Source organism: Planococcus citri, chromosome 1 (genome assembly GCF_950023065.1).
Source record: "Planococcus citri chromosome 1, ihPlaCitr1.1, whole genome shotgun sequence".
NCBI lineage: Eukaryota > Metazoa > Arthropoda > Insecta > Hemiptera > Pseudococcidae > Planococcus > Planococcus citri.
Window position 1 is genome coordinate 80,312,904 of NC_088677.1, and position 20,321 is coordinate 80,333,224.

The 20,321-nt window shown below is 34.5% G+C and overlaps 5 protein-coding genes and 1 long non-coding RNA gene across 11 annotated transcripts in view; 3 read left to right on the forward strand and 3 right to left on the reverse strand.

The window, feature by feature from the left end:
• Zasp52 (Z band alternatively spliced PDZ-motif protein 52) overlaps nt 1-1,609 on the forward strand; it is a 39,765-nt gene extending 38,156 nt beyond the window's left edge. For all 5 annotated transcript variants that reach the window (XM_065351513.1, XM_065351527.1, XM_065351522.1 and 2 more), the window contains one exon: nt 1,353-1,609. In XM_065351513.1, coding sequence (XP_065207585.1) covers nt 1,353-1,430 — 78 coding nt within the window. In that variant the 3' untranslated portion in view covers nt 1,431-1,609. The remainder of the gene's footprint in view (nt 1-1,352) is intronic.
• A 262-nt stretch (nt 1,610-1,871) lies between these two features.
• On the reverse strand, nt 1,872-4,873 carry LOC135836701 (Golgi resident protein GCP60). The gene is made up of 10 exons (XM_065351685.1): nt 4,494-4,873; nt 4,268-4,409; nt 4,054-4,194; nt 3,886-3,981; nt 3,730-3,817; nt 3,431-3,659; nt 3,237-3,361; nt 2,993-3,170; nt 2,680-2,922; nt 1,872-2,570 (listed from the first exon to the last, which is right to left on the reverse strand). Exons 1-9 carry the CDS (start codon nt 4,576-4,578, stop codon nt 2,693-2,695), a joined length of 1,314 nt encoding a protein of 437 aa, XP_065207757.1. The 5' UTR covers nt 4,579-4,873; the 3' UTR covers nt 1,872-2,570; nt 2,680-2,692.
• Nucleotides 4,874-5,026: 153 nt separating this feature from the next.
• Nucleotides 5,027-11,799, forward strand: LOC135836639 (uncharacterized). Of its 2 annotated transcripts, none has more exons than XM_065351597.1 (16): nt 5,027-5,219; nt 5,427-5,634; nt 5,721-6,113; nt 6,190-6,354; nt 6,428-6,556; nt 6,644-6,686; nt 6,765-6,834; nt 8,805-8,872; nt 8,953-9,019; nt 9,102-9,169; nt 9,345-9,412; nt 9,489-9,930; nt 10,021-10,234; nt 10,311-10,523; nt 10,616-10,722; nt 10,794-11,799. In XM_065351597.1, exons 2-16 carry the CDS (start codon nt 5,427-5,429, stop codon nt 11,053-11,055), a joined length of 2,517 nt encoding a protein of 838 aa, XP_065207669.1. In that variant the 5' UTR covers nt 5,027-5,219; the 3' UTR covers nt 11,056-11,799. The 2 variants fall into 2 exon arrangements, with proteins under 2 accessions (XP_065207669.1, XP_065207677.1); XM_065351605.1 differs by having other exon boundaries at nt 6,783-6,834.
• Nucleotides 11,800-11,935: 136 nt separating this feature from the next.
• On the reverse strand, nt 11,936-15,214 carry LOC135836692 (transmembrane protein 151B-like). The gene is made up of 5 exons (XM_065351673.1): nt 15,075-15,214; nt 14,860-14,997; nt 13,980-14,400; nt 13,628-13,905; nt 11,936-13,532 (listed from the first exon to the last, which is right to left on the reverse strand). Exons 1-5 carry the CDS (start codon nt 15,114-15,116, stop codon nt 12,933-12,935), a joined length of 1,479 nt encoding a protein of 492 aa, XP_065207745.1. The 5' UTR covers nt 15,117-15,214; the 3' UTR covers nt 11,936-12,932.
• Nucleotides 12,720-15,286, forward strand: LOC135836757 (uncharacterized). The gene is made up of 5 exons (XR_010557080.1): nt 12,720-12,842; nt 12,953-14,419; nt 14,551-14,694; nt 14,813-15,034; nt 15,149-15,286. It is a non-coding gene; the product is annotated as an uncharacterized LOC135836757 (long non-coding RNA).
• Nucleotides 15,287-16,926: 1,640 nt separating this feature from the next.
• Nucleotides 16,927-19,030, reverse strand: LOC135836768 (uncharacterized). Its single transcript, XM_065351798.1, has 8 exons — nt 18,894-19,030; nt 18,558-18,676; nt 18,299-18,489; nt 18,066-18,218; nt 17,857-17,994; nt 17,619-17,780; nt 17,321-17,547; nt 16,927-17,235 (listed from the first exon to the last, which is right to left on the reverse strand). The coding sequence occupies exons 2-8, from the start codon at nt 18,661-18,663 to the stop codon at nt 17,160-17,162; spliced, it is 1,053 nt and encodes a 350-aa protein (XP_065207870.1). The 5' UTR covers nt 18,664-18,676; nt 18,894-19,030; the 3' UTR covers nt 16,927-17,159.
• Nucleotides 19,031-20,321: the final 1,291 nt, after the last annotated feature.

Genomic DNA, 20,321 nt, shown 5'->3' on the forward strand with positions numbered 1-20,321 from the left:
TTTTCAAATTTTTGACAATCATGGCCCAATTTTAAAACTTGGATATTCTGCAAAAATGCTCAAAAAAATGTACAAAGAGAGTTATGGTTTCTCTCCTGAAATTTCAACTTGTTTTTTGATCGGTCGCATTGAACTACATATTTCAAAAATTTCAAAAAATTATAGCCAAACATTTTGGTCTCAAAATCCTTCAAAACTACATTTTTGGTCGAAATATTTGAATTTCTTGCAAAATTTTAACCTATCTTGATAGGTCAGTAGTTACTTTTTAAAAAATGATGAAAATTATGACTCAATTTTTGGACTTTCTTTGAATATCTTCTAATTCAAAATTTTTCAATTTTTCAATTTTTCTCAATTTTTGACTTTTTATAACATTTTTAAAACATTTTTGATTTTTTTTTCAAATTGAACTTCAAAAAGTTTTACTTCTTCAATCATTTTTGTTTCCAAAATTTTAAAAAAATGTTTTTTTCTGCTTCTAAACGCTTCTATTTAGTTTTCAAAACATGTACTTTTTCAATTCGTTTTCAATTTTTGAAAAATTTTTAGCTTCCAAATTTAATTTTCAAGATATTAAACATTTTAATTTTTTCCCCAATTTCCAAATAGTTTGTACTTTTTGAAAATGTTCAATTCTTTCAAATTTTTCATTTTCAAACATTTTTTTTATTTTTTGGAAATTAAGAATTTAGAAAAAATTCAATTTTAACTTTTTTATTTCTCAAACATTTTTTATGTTTTTCATCATTTTTAAACATTTTTGACGAATTTTTCAATTTTTAAACAATTTTATTTCTTTAATCTTAGTTATTTTTATTTTTCAAAATTTGTCACTTTTTCAAATATTTTTCCAACTGTTTAAAATTTCCTTGCCTATAAAAAATGGGGGGAGGGGGGGCTTAAAAATAGTTCATTTAGAGAAATTCTGATGAAAAATTGTAAAATTTTGAAGAAGCGTCTTTCATTTCCGTTTTTTGAAGATTTTTTCCTAAATCGCAAAAATTGAAAAGTTTTGAAAAAATGTCATCAACTTTATTGTTAAAAAAAATGTTTTTCTTTTAAAGGGTGCTATTTATCGGTGAGGGGGGGCGGAGAAAATAGGCAATTACTTTTTCACAGAATTCAACTATTTGAAGACGTGGATGTATAAAAATGTAAAATTTCAAAACAATGACCATTCTAAGGAGTTGTTGAGGAGGAGGAGGAGGAGGAGGAGGAAGGGTGAAATTTTTACCAGATTGTTTTTAACAGACCCAATTCTTACGCTCTCTTTTCTCATTTATCAAAAAAAAAATGCAAAACAATCATTGAATGAAAATACTTAATTGTTTTCTCATATTTTTGTCTAGACATGCAAATCGAACTTGGAAGGACAAAGTTTTTACGCCAAAGGAGGCCGGCCATTCTGCAAAAGTCATGCTCGTTAATTACGAAACTCAGCTTTTAATCGCTATCGTATCGTTTTATCAAAACTTAACGTTCTACTCTGTATGTCGTATTGGCTAACAAAATTATCTAGTTAAATTGCACGACGAGTGAAGTGAGATTCAAAAGTAAACATATAATAATTTTAGTATTTCATGTAATAAAATATACCATATCGTTTCGTTGTGTTTATTTACGTCTCATTTGCGTACTCGTAAAAGTAAAAAAATACATAAGTAAAACGGTAATTATTACGCCATTGTTTTCTGCATATTTTCAAAATTCGCTGTTGGGAAACTAATCAAAACCACCCAGCTGCATTAATGATCACTCACTAAGAGCTTGTACAGATCGTGTGATTTTCGATGCAGAAAAATTACAGCATGGTTCGTCGTGTTAATGGTAATAGTACTAATGGTTAATGGATCAAATAAATTACCAAGTCAATCGTACGTACATATATTTAAAATATATAAATACGAACATCTCAGTCGAAGGAAATATTAAATAAATAGGAATGTCGTATTAAGACATCGAGATATATAAGTTAACAAACGGTGTAAAGCATATTTTTTCCATCTTACAGTGCACCAATTCATCAGTGTTTTAAACAAATACTCGACGAAAAATTCAAACACGAGAGAGAAGAGAGGGAGAGAGGCGTAGACAGAGCGAGGGAAATATGTATGTAGTAATTTACAAGACGTAAATACCTAAAAAAAATGTACTTAAGATATTTATTACACGTAAGTCTAATAGGTAGGTAGTAGGTACATAAAAAATGATATTTAAATCAACTCTTCCGAAATTTCAACAATCAACTATTCAATAATTAGGCTACCAACGCGACATGCGAGTCGACGAGAATAAATACTTGCTCTACGGAGTAGAAAAAAAAATAATAAAAATGAAAAAAAAAAACAAAACAATTAACGACGAACAAGTGAAGAAGACGAGAGAATCCCTCAAACGAAAAATACAAAAGGTAACTCGTTAACCGAATGATAAGAACCGTTTGGTAACTTAATAACGTGATTGGAATTTGTTCGATACCAATACCTCGTAAATAAGTACAACGTAAAAATATTGATCGTTTCTTTGGCCAATTTTTCGTATGTTTTATTTCAACGTGAAAAAAAAATCTGTAAAATTTAACAAGTGCTTAAACTTGAGAGGAACTTATATTTTTACGAAAGAGTCTCCTCGTATTGGGAGATAAACCGCTATACTTAAATGCTGCGAAATACGTACGTCTTCTGCGCTCTCAACGTGTGTAATAAATTCTATAATAGAGTGTCTTAGATCTCCAGAGGCTATACGAGTTATCGAATTTAAGTAAATAGACCCCCTCTCCGGGATACGGATGGCTTCCGGCGTATACTTCTTCGTGACAGTCTCTTCGGTAAATTGGCACAATGACCGATGTCGGTGGCTTATTCGATGATCGAGATCGCTGACTGGCTCGGGCTCGTTCTAAATCTCCGTCGTTGAGTTCTAAAATAGAGATTATCAAGATTGAATTAACTAGTCGCGAAGGAATGGTTGATGAATTCAATTGATGTACCTTGTTCGTCATCCATTAGATCATCGCTATCTTCGTCTTCGGTTTCGGAAATATGTACAGAGACTTCTTTAGTTAGAGGTTTCTCCCATTCGAAATAGATACCGAATCCTATATCGTAACTATCGGTGGCGAATTCCCAGAATAAGCAAGATCCACCTTCGTGAGTCGGTACTCGAACCTGTAGCAAGATGAAATTAATAATCTAGTATTATCTTCGAGTTGGGGTTTAGAAATGGACTCTTACTGTGACGGTTTCTCCATGTCCCACTTTCATTATCGTATCAGCACCTTCTTTTCGAACTTGGTTCTTGAATTCCTGTATATCTTTTCTGGTCCACATCGAAGCAGGATGAACCAAAGTTACTCCACCTGAATAATACGAGAGTAGATTAGAAAAAATAGGAGTAAAGTTGATAGATGAGATTAATTTCAACTAACTTTCGCTATCCTCAGTATCACTGTTACCGTCGCTAATGATTCTAGAAACTGATTCAGGATTCATTATAGTATTGGCACCTTCGCCTTCGAGAATAATCTCCGGAGAATTTTTTTCTTTCTCTTCGCTGTCGCTGAAGGCTTCCTTCTGTTGTTGTTTTTGTTGCTGTTGCAATTGTAACATGTACTGATGATAGTGTTGATCTTGTAGCTGACGTATGAGGACAGCTTGCTGAAAATTAAATTAAATTAGGTAAACAAATGCTCGAAGAAGGAACATTCATCGTTGGAATATAATTAACCTGTTCGGGATTTCCAGGAAATTGTTGCTCGGCGTAGGATTTAAACTGGTGATATGTTTGTTGATTCAGAGCATCTTGTATTTGACGTCTGGAAAAGCACGATGTTAATAAATGATGAATTTTCGGCGAGAAATCGTACAAGTATGGTATAGATACCTTGTAATTTCTTCTTGATGTTTTATTTTCTCTTTGCCTGCTCGTTCTTCTTCTTTGAGTTTAATCTCTTCTATTTCTTTTTTCTTTTTTTCGTCCCTGCGAATGAATTTTTGAGCATGTTTTCAGATAATCAGAGCATAAATGCAGCGGAAATGATGCAATACTCACGATAATCTTTTTTGCTCCTCCATCGTAGCTTTTTGCGCTTGAACGAAGGCATTAAAATGTAAACATCGCTTATCAATCAACTGTATGAATCCGGCCATCGCATCTCTAGGAGACATATCACCCAAGGCTTGCCAAGCCAGGCTAAAATACATCATCTGGATTAAATTATATTCTCGATACATGATTTTTATTTCAAAATGAAGTCTTCGTTTACCGACGATCTCGTCCGATTACATCCAGAACACCCAAAGGAGGCAGTTTATCTTCGTTATACTTTCCATGAGCTACTTGCCTAGTGAAAGCGATCAGTTTACATTTTTCTTCGTACGAGAATTGAATAGCACTGCCTTCTTTTTCTGCAAAAATCATATCGTTAGCCACGAAAGCATATTAACACTCGAAAGGCTACAAGCCGACAGTAATTAATAGTGGATGATTACCTTTGAAGAATTTCAACGCGACTGAGTACAAGTCTTGAAGAGAAAGACCCCACCTAAATATATATTCCTTATCTTTATCTTCCATTGTATCGAAACTTTAGCTAATTTAAAAGACAAAGTTCATGTTGGGCAGTTGAGACGTCTTGAGGTGGTGGGCTCGATCGAATTTTTCACTGGGTAATTTTCTCGGTAGCTCGGCTCATAAGAGAAGGAATTGAAAGTACGATGATTCGACAACGAGGTGGAAATGTGGATTTAATTAATGAATCGAAATCGACGATGGAAAAGTATTCATTAATCACTTCGGACACGATTTAATTCATTACCGTAGTAAAAAAAATTGTAAATGAACGAATTTTTAGTTATCGGAGTTATCAAAATCAAATTGAGCTGAGTTGTACGTATCGATATCGAGAATATCGATTACCGAACCGAATCTGACACGTGATTGGTTAATTTGGCTAGCGTAATGACGTCATATGAATTATCACAGACGAATCAGATGTCACCGACGACGATGAGTGAGAAAGAGAGAGATAGATGAATGAAGATTGAACAATCCCAACCCCATTTTGAATTGCAAATATTTTGCTCTTTAATTAAATATTTAATTGATTATTAATCGCTAATTAATCGAATAATATATTATTAACGATGTAAAAATCCTCCGATTTAGTTGCAACGCAGAAGTGCATACTGATGAGCTGAAAGTTTTGGAACCGAAAAGTAAGTGCAAACTGCAAAGTAGATTGTTGACGTTGATAATTTATTTTGTTGTTGATACGGAAATGAAGAAAGTTGAAAGTTTAGTTCGTAGTTTTTTTCGTACAATTTGAGCGTATTTTTCGTGTAGTTCATTTTAGTGTACTCGAAGTTTTAATTATCGTCGGTGGTATTTTATAATAATATTGTGAAATGTATAATTTTTCGTAGATGGATGTAGAAGAAGTAGACAATATGAACGCGTCCTCATTTTCCTCGATTTCGAACGATAACGAAGACATGAACGAAACTTCGGCTTCGCTTCGATTATCACCCCTTCGTATGTCTCCTATTGGAGTATCGCCCATATTGGTCATTTCAGACGACGAAGCTTCCATGTCCGGATTTTCGGTTCAATCTATGCGTTTACACTCTCCTCGTGAGTATTTTACTACAATTATTCGACTCATCTACACGTCTCTAAGCCTACTTTAAACTAATCAAATTGGTGATATTTGTTTACAGTGTACGGCTACGGTAGTAATTTGGACGACGATTTACCCCAGACATCATCTGGTAGATACAATCGTCGTCAATCCACTTCTGCACCTTCTCGTTCGTATTTTGCGGAAGAAACGAACGATAGTGCCAGAGAAGAAGTGGGCTGGGAAGATAATAACGAAGATATCATTCAAGAACCCGATCAACAAATCAATCTACCCGAATCGCCGATCGATCCAGCTCCACCGGAGCCCGAAAATGACGATATTATCTCGGACGATGGAGAAAACGATACCGAAAACTGGTCCAATTCGTTGAGCAATCATTTACGTCAAAGTGCCAATCAGTTGTTTGATACTCAACATGGTGAATCTTTGGATAGCGAAGAGCATTTGTTTGCTCCCGATGAAGCGTCAGGTATGGAAGATCATTTTATCAACAAAATTTTCTTCATTGGTGTTGTGTTAATATTGAGTGTTTTTGTGATGTATAGAATTAGATCGAAATGTATCGCCGAGCTCGAGCAATACACCCGGATTGGTTTCAATTTTGAGAAACATGCCATCTTCGTCTTCGTCTTATCAGTTTAATAATTCTAATGAAGGATCGAGCTCTCTTTTACAACAATTACCTTCTACTTCTCGGTTTAATTATCTGAGTACGTGGTTTATTTTTGTACTGATTACGATTCATTTTGACTTGAAAATAATTACCTTTTTTAATGGGTTTAGATTCGTCTGGAATTATACCAATTACTTCACGATACTCGGTTTTGAGAACCGGTAATAGATTATTGCCCAGATCAACTCTTCGTAACAGATTTTCATCTTCGCCTTTTCGTTTAACGTCTGAATCTAATGGTAAGTTGATCGTTATCATCATCTCATCTTAATTGCTGATCAGTGATGAGATTTATTGATTTTTTTTTCTGAAATTTTTTATTACAGCTTCTGGATCTGGGGATTCTCCACTGAATCTTACTCAGCGGAGGTAATTATATTTTTCATGATAGTATTATTGTATTACAAGTCTTACTTGTACTATTGATTTTGATCAAAATCATTCTAGATTCGTATCCAATTACAGATCTCGTCTTTTGAACCTTCGAAATCGAACTCGCAGCACTTATGAACACCTGGTGAGTTGTTTGCATTGAATTGTTTTGCAACGAAGTGATGTACTTTTTTTCCAAGATTTGGTCCTATTTTTTGAAGAAGAAAAATATGTTGATATCAAGTGAATAATTTACCCAAAAAAAGTTGCACTTTTGACTTTTCTGTTTGAGTTGAAATTTTTTCGGCATAAATTGTTTAAAAGTTCTGCTTTTCGCTGAAATTGTCAAATCTGGCTTTTTATGAGAAACTGCCAAAAATTCTTGCTGTCAAGTCGAAAATTGTGAAAAACTCATTTTTTAACAAGGCAACCAAAGGACGAGTAATTTTCAAAGAAATCTTACTTTTTGGCAGAAAATTGTCAAAATATCTCATTTCTTGCTGAATTGGAAAATCATCATTTTTTCCCTTAAAAGGCCAGAATTTGAAGTAGATGGTCTCACATTTCTGTTTAAAATCACAATGAAAAATTCATTTTGTTTCCCTGCAAAAATAGACTAAAAATTGTCTCCTTTTTGTAAAAAATTCCCAAAAAGTCTCAATTTTTTTTCAAAAATTTCTTTAAAGTTTCGATTTTTTGCCACAAATTGCCAAAAAATGCTGCCTTTTGCTAAAATTGACAAATCTTGCTTTTTTCTCACCGTTTACCATTGCTGAAAATTAATTTCCAAAAAATTTTGCTTTTTGGCAAAAATTGACTAAACTTCTGCATTTTTACCCAATCGCTAAAAAATCTTTTTTCACCAAAAAATGTCAAAAATTGCGACCTTTTAGGCGAAAAGTTCCAAAAACATGCCAATTTTTGCCCAAAATTTCTTAAAAGTCTCGCTTCTTTGCCAAAAATTTTCAAAAAACTCTTTTCATTGAAATTGTTATAATCTGCTTTTTGCCAGAAATTACCAAAAAATGCTCATATTTTTATATCGAAAGTTTCCAAAAACCTTAAAATTGCCAAACGGTTTTATTTTTTTTGGCAAAAATTTCTATAAATTGTCGGTCTTTTGCATAAAATTCCGGAAAAGTATCAATTTTTTCTCAAAATTTGCTTAAAAATCTTGCTTTTTTGCCAATAATTTTCAAAATAAAAACAACTGTGTTTCGCTAAAATTGTCAAATGTTGTTTTTTTACCAAAAACTGTCAAGAAATTTCAGTTCTATATCAAAAATGGCCAAAAATTCTCACTTTTCAACATTGTAAAAAAAAATCTGAAATATTTTGCTTTTTTTGCAAAAAATGTCAATAACTGCTAAAAAGTCTCATTTTATGCTTAAAATGATTAAAATTTCATCATGTCAAAAATTTCAAAAATTCTCATTTTTTGCAATTGCAAAAAAAATTCTAAAAAATCTTTCTTTACAAAAAATATCTAAAATCGTCAAGAAATCTTATTTTATGCTTAAAATTGCTAAACAGTTTTACTTTCCTGCTCAAAATTACTAAGAATTTCTCGCTCTTTTGTGCCAAAAAAAATTTGGAAATCTTGTTTTTACCAAAAATTGCCAATTACGCTCTGTCCATCGCTGAAAGTTTCAAATCTCGCTTGTTCGCCTAAAACTGCCAAAAATTCTCACTTCCATATTAAAAATTGCTAAAATTTTTCATTTTTTACCCTTGCTAAAAAAAAGCCTCTGTTTCTGCTTAAAATAGTTAAAAATTGCCATTTTTGCGAAAAATTCCAGAAGTTTTAATTTTTTTCTAAAAATTTCTCAAAAGTTTCGCTTCTTTGTCAAAAATTTCCAAAAAAAACACCTTTCTTTAAAATTGTCAAAATCTTGCTTTTTTGTCAGAAATTGCCAAAAATTTGAAAAAAGTATCACTCTTTTGAGACTTTTTCAATCACTAAAGTCATTTTTTGTGGGGGGGGGGAGGATCGACTACGAGCCCTTCCACAATTGATTATTATTCAAAAATTCTTCAAATTATCGTTTGCTTAGATTTTTTAAAATAAGTATCAATTAATTAATACCCAATTTAAAAGTAACATTTTTTTTTCAGTTCCTGAGAAATCGTTTGCATAATGCCCCTGAAACTACTAACAATCCGGTTTCATTTAGTGGCGAAAAGTAAGTTTCTTCCTGATAGAAAGATGATAATTAAATTTTTGTTTTAAGAAAAATGTCATTTCATTTTACTTTATTTCTAGCGAAACGAATGATGATTTGCCACCAAGACCTCGCCGAAGACGTAGATTTTTCACTGATGATTTCGAAGTGAGTGAAATCTCTCGTATCCATTTTTTATTCTTACCTGAATAGTTGGGAATTATCGTTGATTTTTTTGCTATGTTCTCAGGTGGATTCATTGAATGGCAATAGTTCTCAAAATTCGCATCCAACTTATCGATCGTCATTACGTTTTAAGTAAGTTGAAATTTTTTACCAATCAACTGTTCAAAAAGAATCATCAGATTTTTTTTTGATTTTTTTGAAATTCAGAAATTTTGTTGTTTTTGTGAAAATTTTTCGATTACGTTTAATATTTGTAATTTGTATTTTGATTAGGTACCGATTCGTTAATGTTTTATTTTTTTTACAGTCGTACGAATTCAATCGAACAACGTACCAGCTCATTTTTGCGCAGCATTGTGGACTTGAATAATCAACGTGAGTATTTTTTTTATCCAATCTCGGACTACATTTTGCCTTGCTTCTCGTACTGATGTATATTTTCTGCATTCAGTGGACACGATTCGAGCATCGACCAGTTTACCACCTTTGACGGTGAATTGTGGCCGAGCCAGATCAGTCTCGCCTACGACAGCATCTCCCTGGATAGCGAATTCAGTGGATGACGATTCGTTGGATGATACATCGGTCGATGTACGCGAACATAGTCGAGACCGCGTCTCCAGGGTTTCAGCTCGAGCGGAGCTGATTGGTTTTGTGCAGGATAGTCAAGGTGCTCAAATCGAACGACCAAATACACCTTTGCCTCCGCCTATATCAGATGACGAATCTCCTACAACTCCTACTCCATCTTCGACAAATAACGAAGCGTTCATTTTATCCAATTCAGCTCCGTCTTTCTCGAATCTCGACGCGCAACCATTTTCGATCACTGTTAGCTCGTCGGCGAATACCGGTCGTACGGAGAATGCACCGAGTGCTGCTGTTCGTGCTGCGTAAGTTACTAAAATTGTACATCGCTGTGTGAGAGGTTTTTTTTTGGAATATTACTGATGTTATGAGAGTACTGTATTGTGTTTTCGTAGCCGAGATTTAAAAGAAATACCGCAAACTTACGAAGACTTGAATTACGAACTTATACAATTACTAGAGTGTCCGATTTGTTTCGAGTATTCGACTCCTCCGATCAATCAGTGCCTCCAAGGTCATATTATCTGTAGCAATTGTCGCCAAAGAGTGAACAGCTGTCCTACTTGTAGGAATATGTTCCAAGAAAGTCGCAACTTAATCATGGAGAAGGTGAGCGAATAGTTGATCGAATTCTCTCACGCTGAGGAGTATTATTTACTAATGTGCGGATTTTTTTTTCGAATAGGTTGCAGCTTTATTACGATACCCTTGTAAAAATGCCATGACAGGGTGCTTAGAAACGTTGTTTTTGCTTCAAAAGGAACAACACGAACAATCCTGCGGATTCCGTCATTACGTTTGCTTTATACCGATGTGTAACTGGCGCGGATACAAACCGGAGTTATTGGTACATGTACAAGAAGCTCATGAAAACCACGTGATTCATGGTAGCTCGGTGGTAAGCATCGAAAATGAAATTAAAATCGAATGATTTATTATTTTCACCAATAATAACGCAATTAACGATGGAAATTTCGCCTCGTTTGGTAGAATTTACTGATTCCGATTACCGGACAAACCAAAAAGGTGTGGCTGATGTCTGCATTTAACGAGCTATTCTACGTTATTTTCTTCGCCACGTTGGGTATCCTTAAAGGGTGCGTATCTTACTCGATGTAGTATAATAATACTAATCTGTTGCGATATTTATTTTTATTTTTGTTCGCAGTTGCGTACGTTTCATCGGAGACTCGAGTAAGAGTGAAAACTACACTTATACGATTTCGGTCACGTCGGAAGAAGAAATGATGCGTAACCTAAATTACACTAGGACAACTCACGCTTACGAAGAGAACGCCGAAAATATCGATATTTTAGACTCGTACGATTTATTCTCGATTTCATACCCATCTTTGAGTACTTTCAGACGCGGTACTCGTGCTCCGGTCAGAGTAACGGTTGAAGAAGCTCGGCCTAGAAATTCCACTTGATTCTGCTGCGAACAAAATATCGCGTTTACTTATCTCCAAAAACACCATTATCATCGTGTCCAGTACGTGTTTTAATCGTTGTGTTTTTTGAAAATATTGTTACGAAGAAGCTAGAGCTTTGTTCTTTGTTCGACTTTGAAGTTTGAATGAATGGTTGACTGTGTACGAAACGAAGAAGCCAAATGTATAGAAAAAGTATTCCACAATCATTTGAATATTAATAATAATTGTTCGTTTTTATTATTTTTTAAAATTCTAATCATTTATATTTTTATGACTGTGTTATTATGATTTATTTTATTAGATGTTATACTCGATGAGAGAAATTGTATTTTTGTTTTGTTTGTTCGTTCGTTCTTATTTTTTTTTTCTTCGAAAAGTATTTTGTTGTAATGTAGATGAAGATATTAGAGAAGTGGTTGATTTTTTCCCAGATTGTAATGTGCCTATATAAATGAAGTTGTATCAAGATTTAGCGTAGTAGTACTAGTAGTAGTAGTGGGGGTCAGAATTATTATAACTGCAAATTGATATTACTATATTGCTAATCGAGGTTGTAAAATTAAGTGTCATACAGATTTATAATTTTTTTGGTAGATGGTTTGGTAAGATAATAAAACATTTAGTTATTTAGTCGATATTGTTCTTAACGTTTGTACGTAATATTTTATCCGTGCTTTTGTTTTTTTCCCCTTCATTTTGTTTGTTTTATAAAAATATAAACATTGTACATTTTCAAAGTAAGTAAGTATTTTTGTATTGGGTTCGTTCGATGGATCCGGTCTCTTAGCGTAAGATTGCTACGGTTTGACCTTTGACGTTATCTTCCGGTAGCGTGCATTCCCCTACAAACAAGAACATAAGAAAGAAAAATACTACATGTTTCAAAAGTTTGTAATATATTTTTAAAAAAAGAAAAAAATTAGAGGAAAAACAATAATAAAAACAAGCAACATAACACGCGAGACAATGCACGCCTTTCGAACAGGCTACATGCAAAACGCATGTAAAAAAATGACAAAAAAACAATAATAATTCGTTACGTATAATTTTCTAAAAAGGAAATTTTTACATAAATTATTTTGCTAGAAGTTAAAATCTTTCAATAATTGCGCTGATTAATTAACTCGTCGAAAAACTATGTATACTGAGTAAACGTATATAAATTGAGCTGTAGGTACCTTTCTAAAAAATAAACTCGCTAGGAAAAAAAATGCCAACGGACGTTTGTTTTTTCAACACGACCGATAATATTATGATTGTTTTTTAACGTGAAAATGAATGGAGTTGAAGTTGAACGTTCGAGTAATTCGGTAATTGTATAGTTTTCATTAAATAAATCAACGGAATTAATTAATTTGATCGTAGAATTCAAAAGAGCTGAGTAAGAAACAAGAATGAAGAATTTGGAAAAGGGTTAGTTGTGTTGAAACTTGATAGGGTTGTTAAATTAGTAAACGAATTCTGATTGGACGATGATAACAAATCGACCAATCAGATTTCAGTATTACTTTGCTGACGTCATTTATGGCGATTTCTTTTGTAAACCGAAAATTTTAACCGTTACGTTCAATCAAAGGAATTTTTAACGTTTTAGTTTGAATTTGTGCGTCTCTGATTCATGGTAATTTATCGAATTAAATAGTAATTAAGTATGGTAAAAGAGTTAACGTGGTAAGGAAAACATTTTGATTAATAATTCGCTATTGTTTTGATTAATAATTTGCAGCGTTGGTGTGAACGACGACGTATGGAACAGACTACGTTACTAGAGAAAAAAATCGCAGGTAAAACCATCGTCTTCGGCTCTAGCATTTTTATAATAGCTTTAGCTCGAGCACGAACACGATATTATTTTACATTTATATAAGGCTGATTCATAAACTCGTTTCAATAGATAAAAAAGTGCGAGAATTTGGCAGTCTTGTTTCATTTTGAGCATGACTGGGAGACTGAAGATTGGTTTGATTGCTCGGTGAATTGGTCATTTCTGCTTCTGATTGTCTAAGATGGCCGACAGCCGGATGTTCGACAATGGGAAACATGAGTGCTTCTTCATAAGTCGGAGGATTATCAACGCTGGTTTCAGGTAAGAAAGGCTGTACTATATCCGAATCGGTCGATTCGTTGAACTGTGTTTGTAAAACACCCGCTGAGGCGTAACGACTTCTTCGTCTTTGTGACCAAATTGTATCTTTGTTGTTGGTTAGGTCATCCAGTGAAACATCGCGTACCGATTGCGTTTCCGGTATGAGGGCTTGGTGATCGTCTAAGAGTAAAGCTTCCGAGTAGCTTGGAACCAATGCTGATGTTATACGGTTCACGTCGTTGGTAGATTCGTCCAGTGTTGCTATTTCGGACCAGACTGGAGTTTCGTCGTTTTCGTCTACGCTGTAAGAACCGTACAGCTGCAGCAGGGCGAGATGTTGAGCCGAATCTGATAAATTAGTGTAGTTCGTACCGAATAGTTTGGTGATCTGGAATGATTCGTTACCAGATTATTATATCTTAATATTTGTGAGTTGCTATATCTAGGTACCTATATGTTGTATACGATGATTTCAAGACTTACTTTATAATGTACATGTGCTGTGTTATAAGAAAGAACTAATCGATACGGCCACGACAGCAAGAAACACGAATACAACCAGTAATAAAACGGATTAGCGAACCAGGGTCGTTCACCGGTCGTATTCAACGCGACGATTTCCTCTTCGAAAACTGGACAATCGGTTAAATCCAACCCTTCGTGGATCTCCATGTAATCATCGTATCTTCGTAATTCTCTAAAAAACATCGATCTCTGCTCTTCGAACTCTACCGCACTGGCCATATTAGCAAATGCGAATCCTGTAATCATATTTCAAACGTTAGATTTGTCGAATTTTCATTCAAGTATGTATCAACAACTCATGCCTGTATACCTTTACTAAAACGAAACTTTATTATTGGTCCGCTCGATTGATCCAGTATCAAATTATTCGATATGTCTTTTACCCCGCAGCATGAAAAATTGAAGCTCGAACTGGATGTAAATGAGTTTACTCGCTCTTGATAGACTTTCGTCGAAACGAAATACGTGCCTCGTCTGTATTGCGTCGTTCGACGTTTTCGCCTAGCATAATGGTAGCAAGTAGCCTTCCACCAGATGACCGGATCCGAGTTCTTCATTTTGTTTATTTTCTCCTTAATTTGTTCGATGTTGGTTATGTTCTGAGTGCAGAGTTGGATTTTATCGGTTGCATAACTGCATTCCATCAAGTACAACGAGTATAATATGATCGAACAGCAGATCAACATCCAACGCATGTTTTTATTCGAACTGTTTTCTTGGTTTATTGCCACCTGCGGAAATAAATCAAAGGTATGCATTTTCGAGTACCTATTTGGGAACGTAGCTTGTGTTTCAAAAGCTGTCTTGGTTGGATTTTTGAAATGGTGAATTTTTTATTTGTGTAAATTGTCGATTGTTTCGAATTTGGTGTTTTGTTTCAGAATTTTGGAATCGATGGGTTGTCTAGGCTGAGGCTGTGTACGTTTTAGAAGAGATAGGTTGAAAAGTAAAATTATTTGCTGGATTTTAAAGCTCCATTTCGACTTGGAAGTAGGAGTATTGGAGTTTTATGAGAATATAGATAGGTATGGGCCAATCTATCGCCTAATTTAGCGAATAAAATGAAGAAAAATTCTAAACTTCTGAATTTAAATTAGCCTAATCAAAGGCATTATGAATTCCAAGTCTATGATTATGTTTCAGATGAATTTTTCCACCAGTTGACGTCATAAAAATTATAGTATTTTTACCTGATTCGATATCTGACGATGACATAACAGGACGGATAAAAGGCAGGAGAATATTAAACACGTTAGAAGAACACATTTCCAGTTCTGTTTCCATTGGCTTATCGAGCATATACTCAGCGTTTCCGGATACTGATCCTCCTGTGAAACATGGAAACCCAATGAAAAAAAATCCACAGTGAGTACCTATAACTCCTCAGAACCAGAACCAGACTCACCGATGTTATTTCAGAAAAATCTTCCGAAGTTAGATGACTCATTGTTTGCTATACCATTTTACTTATTTTTGTAGCAATTGCTGAGCCCAAAATGATCCGTCAAATGTTCACGTGCTTGGAAAATTATCGTTAACGTTGCGTTGTTATATTTCGGTGCAGAAAAACTCATAGTACGAGATACGAACGAAGAAATACCATAATATAAAATCGATACATATTCGTTAGCAGCCAATCATCGCGAATCGTAAATAAATGGTCCACGGTGCGGAAAAACTCGCAGGTAAATCCATCGCTCATCGACAGATCGGTAAAGCTTTTAAAAAAATATACCTACGTCGATAATGCACGAAAACAAAAAAAATCCCGCTGCATTTGGGTGGAGTCGCAGCTGAACTCGATTATGTTGTACCTTGAAGTAGCATCTTACGTATTCTGTTATATCAAAGCTTTCGTAATTCACCCCGACGACGATACCTTATATATTGGCGTTTACAAAGCTGGCGATATTAGGTACTATGTATTAACTTACATTCGAGAACTTGCTCTAGTACCACTGTCATTTTTATTATAGCGTACACATTATTAACACTTTTCGAATAAATCAACTCGGTTCGTTTAAAAATATTGCACTGAATGCAACCAAGTGTACGAAAAAAAAAGAAGGAAAAGGGTGCCGAGACGCGCAATACAGCTGCACGCAACCCTTGGTTTTTGAAATTTTTCACCCTTCACGCAGGCGCCAAAATCGTATATGTAATAGCTTTATGTGGGCCAGTAAGAGAATAAAATCTTTTATAGGTTTGTCTGTTAATGGAATAGCCTTTATTGCGAGGGTTTCTCAATTGGCTTATGTATGTTATTGAGGTGCATAAAGTATATAGGAATGCGGTACGAGGAAATTCATTTTTGGCTTTTGTTATGCTTTTTTTTTCTTGCTCGGTTTAGGAGGTTTTATGCGACATGAAGAGATGCAATATAGAGGTACTAGTTTTGATGGTGCAGTTCGAGGAATAAATTATCCCGGTTTTTAACAGAGAATAATGGTGAAGATGGTGGTGGAGGGGGTTCAATTACTATACTGGCATCGTTGAAGATTTTTTTCTCGCTCGTATGGAGTTATGATGAAGGAGTTGCGGTTTATTGTTCGGAATGTAACGGTTGAAAGATCTAGAGCGGAATGGATTTTGAATTTTGATGGATTATGAACGTCTCGTTGGGATGGTTGGGCAACGGTTTTGATTCGTTTGTAGATAATTAACTGATTTATTACCCTTCGATTATTATTTTTTAGCTATTAGATTTAAAAAATGATGTCATTTTATGTATTTTGTATAATTTCGTTCGGTTTTGCTCCTTCGATAGAATTATTATGCAACTGAATCAACTCTGTGTAAAATAAGGTTGTCTAGTTGGTGTTTCGGTGCCTTCTAAAGATCAATTCAAGAGTAGGCTTTCAGATTTTTCTATCTTGTTCGAAAATGATTTTAGAATACAGAGTTGCTCTTATAAATAAAAAAAATATTGCATTTTTCTTCGTACCAAATGAAAAGGGAATCCTAATTCCCAATTGTTTTCAACCCTTTAATTTTTAGTGTAACAGTCAGATGATTTTGTATTTCATTTTCACCGGTTCTCTTGAATTTAGTGCTGGAAAAGCAATCGAAACAGTCGAAAATAATCAATAAATTCATTTTCTATATTGAACGTTCTGTCAGCCACTAAATTTCAATTAATCAGAGCGTTTAAAACATCACTGAGATCAGTTAATATGTAGGTAGGTACTTGAAATTTTATGTCGTTTGTTTCTCGTACTGAAAAGAGTTGAAACAGATAGACAAATGAACGTAGAAAATTATACGAAATCGAATTATTATTCACCAGCGTATAAAAAAAAAACAGTTGTCTTACACGTTTTCGTTATTTATCTAAAAAAGAAACAATTAAAAATTCAATAAAAGGATAAATTAACGCTATCATTTTACAAATTAACACACTCACACACACATCGTGATTAAACGAGGAAAAATTGCAATTTTTTTGGCCAACGTGTATCTTATCCGTGTATTGTACTTGATTATTATTCGACTAAACAGTAGCCTTATTTTCTAATTGAATCATACATTGCTTGAATTCGTCACTGTCTGTAATGAAATTCTTCATTCTGCGAAAAAAAAAACCACGTAGGTATTAGTAAATCTGCATTAAATCATTGTGAAAAAACACGAGTAGAAAATTAAAAGATATACCGTGTAAAATAGTGCAACAATTGTTCGGCGTTAAAATTAGCGTTTCTAATGGACAACAAACATTGGGCAGCTAAAAATTTAAAACATTGTCTTCTAGGCATATTATGAGCAGGATTATCAAATATTGGAATCATTCTGACTAATTTCCAAGCAATTGAAACGTAATCCATGACAGAATTCCATTGTTTGCTTTCGCTCAGCCTACGGCCCTGGTCAGTAACAGCTTTCTGAAAAATGATTAACAGTTAAGAGTTGAAAATCTAAAGGAAGAAAAATTCTAAGAGATTATTTCACGTACTTTGAAAGCTGCTAAATGAGATGCTGCGCGATGATACGCTATTGCATCAGTCTTCGAAGATAATCTGCTAGTAGGCAGTGCTTTGGTGATATTTTTCTTCAGGAACGTTAAATGTTGCTCTAAAGGTCTCAAGTCCGGTTCTGGTATAATTTCAATCAAGTCCTAAGAGCGAAGAAAATTATTAAAATTTGAATCGTTCGAATAGGTTGGTGGTGGTATTGATAATGATAAAACTCACCTTCTCCAATTCTGGTCGTTTACTGAGTAATTTCTTAATCACTGTTATCAGTTGATTCGATGTGAATGCTTTTAAAGTATCAGAAATGCCTTCTATACTGGAATCGATATTATCGGTTCGGTTTTTCTTCGGACTTGACTGTTTAAATGAAAACAAAGTTGAAATCATCGTAATGCGAAGATGTCGAGTGAAAATTTAATACTAGGTACCTTAGGAGAGTTATCGAACGAAGTGCCAACTTCGGTTGGGTCTGAAAGTAAGAGTCGTTTTCGAGGCGTGCTTCGAAGTACGATGGAACTAGAAGGTCCTGGACTCGGAGGTTGTTTAACAGGAGTACGATCTTTTTGATTATTTCGATTTTGCTATATAGGCATATGAATAAGAGAGAAACACGTTACGTGAATCGAAACACATTTTAGTACATATAACGAATTATAATTACTCGTTTCAATTCATCAATATCGGGACTAAATGTGACTGGAATACGTCTTCTTCCTCGTTGTCGTATTATCATTTCATCTGGAGAAGGCGAAGGACTTAGAAACGTAGTCGGTAGTAAATTCGTTCCTTCTAGGAAATTTCCATTCACGGCGAAAAATATATTTTGCGTGTTATTATTCAGTATTCGGCGACCTACGATTACACGAAGGTGATAATAACTTGGGTTAAAAATGCACGAGGAATGAATATATTCAACTTACCGTTACCATCACGATCTGCCATCGACACGACGCCGAGATGAGTTGGAATTTCGGATAAAGCATTACGCGTACTTCTTCTGATTATTTGATCGTCGGGTGTTTCCATTTTCAAATCTTGACTGTAGAAGAAATTCGGTATTAGATGGTGTTTTAAATTGGAGTGATAAGTTGAGGTAAACAAATATGGATATGGTCAACACTCAACAAGGGTGATATTCGAGGCTTTAGGTTTAGGTTTTGGATTACATGAGACGCGAATGTGTTTCGTACCGGTAGTACCGAATAGTTTAATGAATCGTGTGTTGATTACGTTACGAAGAAAAGTACAGTACTTACTAATTTCGATTAATAAATTCCTTTTTTATTTCAATATTTAAACGACGAATTAATTATTCCAGAATGATGCATCACCTTCTCAGTTGTCTTGAAAAAAGCGGGATAATTCAACAGATTCGGTCAATCGTGAAGTGACGTCACAGAAAAAGTAAACAGAAAATCAGCTGGGTGATTTTGAACGATACATTTTCAAGAAAGAAAACGCGACGAAAGACAAAAGGTGAGCAAAATAATTTTTTGATTTTTAGGGTTCCCCCACCTATGGGGAACCCTATTGAAATCGCTCACTGCTCAGTTTTCAGGTTTTCAGTTAACCAAAAGTCTCATTTTAACGCTGATTAGCGTTATACCGCGAATTCTTGTTTTAAAGTGAAAAAAACGTTATAAACTATAAAGGAAGTGGAAACGTGAACTTTATTTTAAATTTGAACAGCTGTTCCAGTTAGAAATAAAAAAATCTGGAATTTTACTTTGATTTTAAGCAGGGATGGAAGAGCCCTGAATTCAGGGCTCCAGCTCTTGGCTCTGGCTCAGCTCCCCACAAGTTTTGGCTCTGGCTCGCTCTTGGCTCTTGGCCCTTTTTCTTTACATGTGCTCTTTGGCTCCTTGCTCGCTCCTCAATTCCTTCTGGCTCCACTCTTTGACTCTCAGCTCCCTCTTCCAATTTCTCGGCTCCCACTCCAGCTCCAGCTCTGGCTCTTGGCTCTTTAAATTAGAATATAAAATTCGTGAAAAATGATGAAAAAAATAAAAATATACTGCATTTATTTTCATTTTATTTCTCAATGAGAAAACAAACGTAGAAATTTTTCATTTTCTTCACAAATGTGAGTTAAAAGTTGAATTTTTGATGAAATTTTGCACATTTTTTTACTTTTTTTTCTACTTTTTGGGAGCCAAAGAGCCTGAAAAATTTTGTGGGCTCCCACTCGGCTCTGGCTCTTTCCAGGTTAAAGACTCCTTATGATGATGGCTCTCTTGAGTAAAATAAGGAGCTCTTTTGCAAGAGAGCTCTTGATGTTTTTCTGCACTTTCATTTATTTGGCTCCTGGCTCTGGCTCTAGCTCCTCAAAAAATTCGACTCTTTCAGACTCTGGCTCTGGCTCGCTCCCGGCTCTTCCATCCCTGATTTTAAGGTCTGCTATAATAATATAATTAATTTGATTTTTTGGCAAAATTTTGCCACAAAAGTTTTTTTTTTGCTTTTTTAAAAATCAAAACTACAAAAATTGTAAACCAAAAACTGTTGTTGCGACCAACATTTTCAGAAAGTGATGGTTTTTTACACATGAGTACTCGTACGCTTTTTTCGCAAAAAATTGGGTTTTTGTTGTTAAAATTATGAAAAAAATGTGATTTTTCCTGAATTTTAGAGCGTTAAAACGCGATTTATGATCGCTCATGAGCGTTATATTGCGATTAATTTTA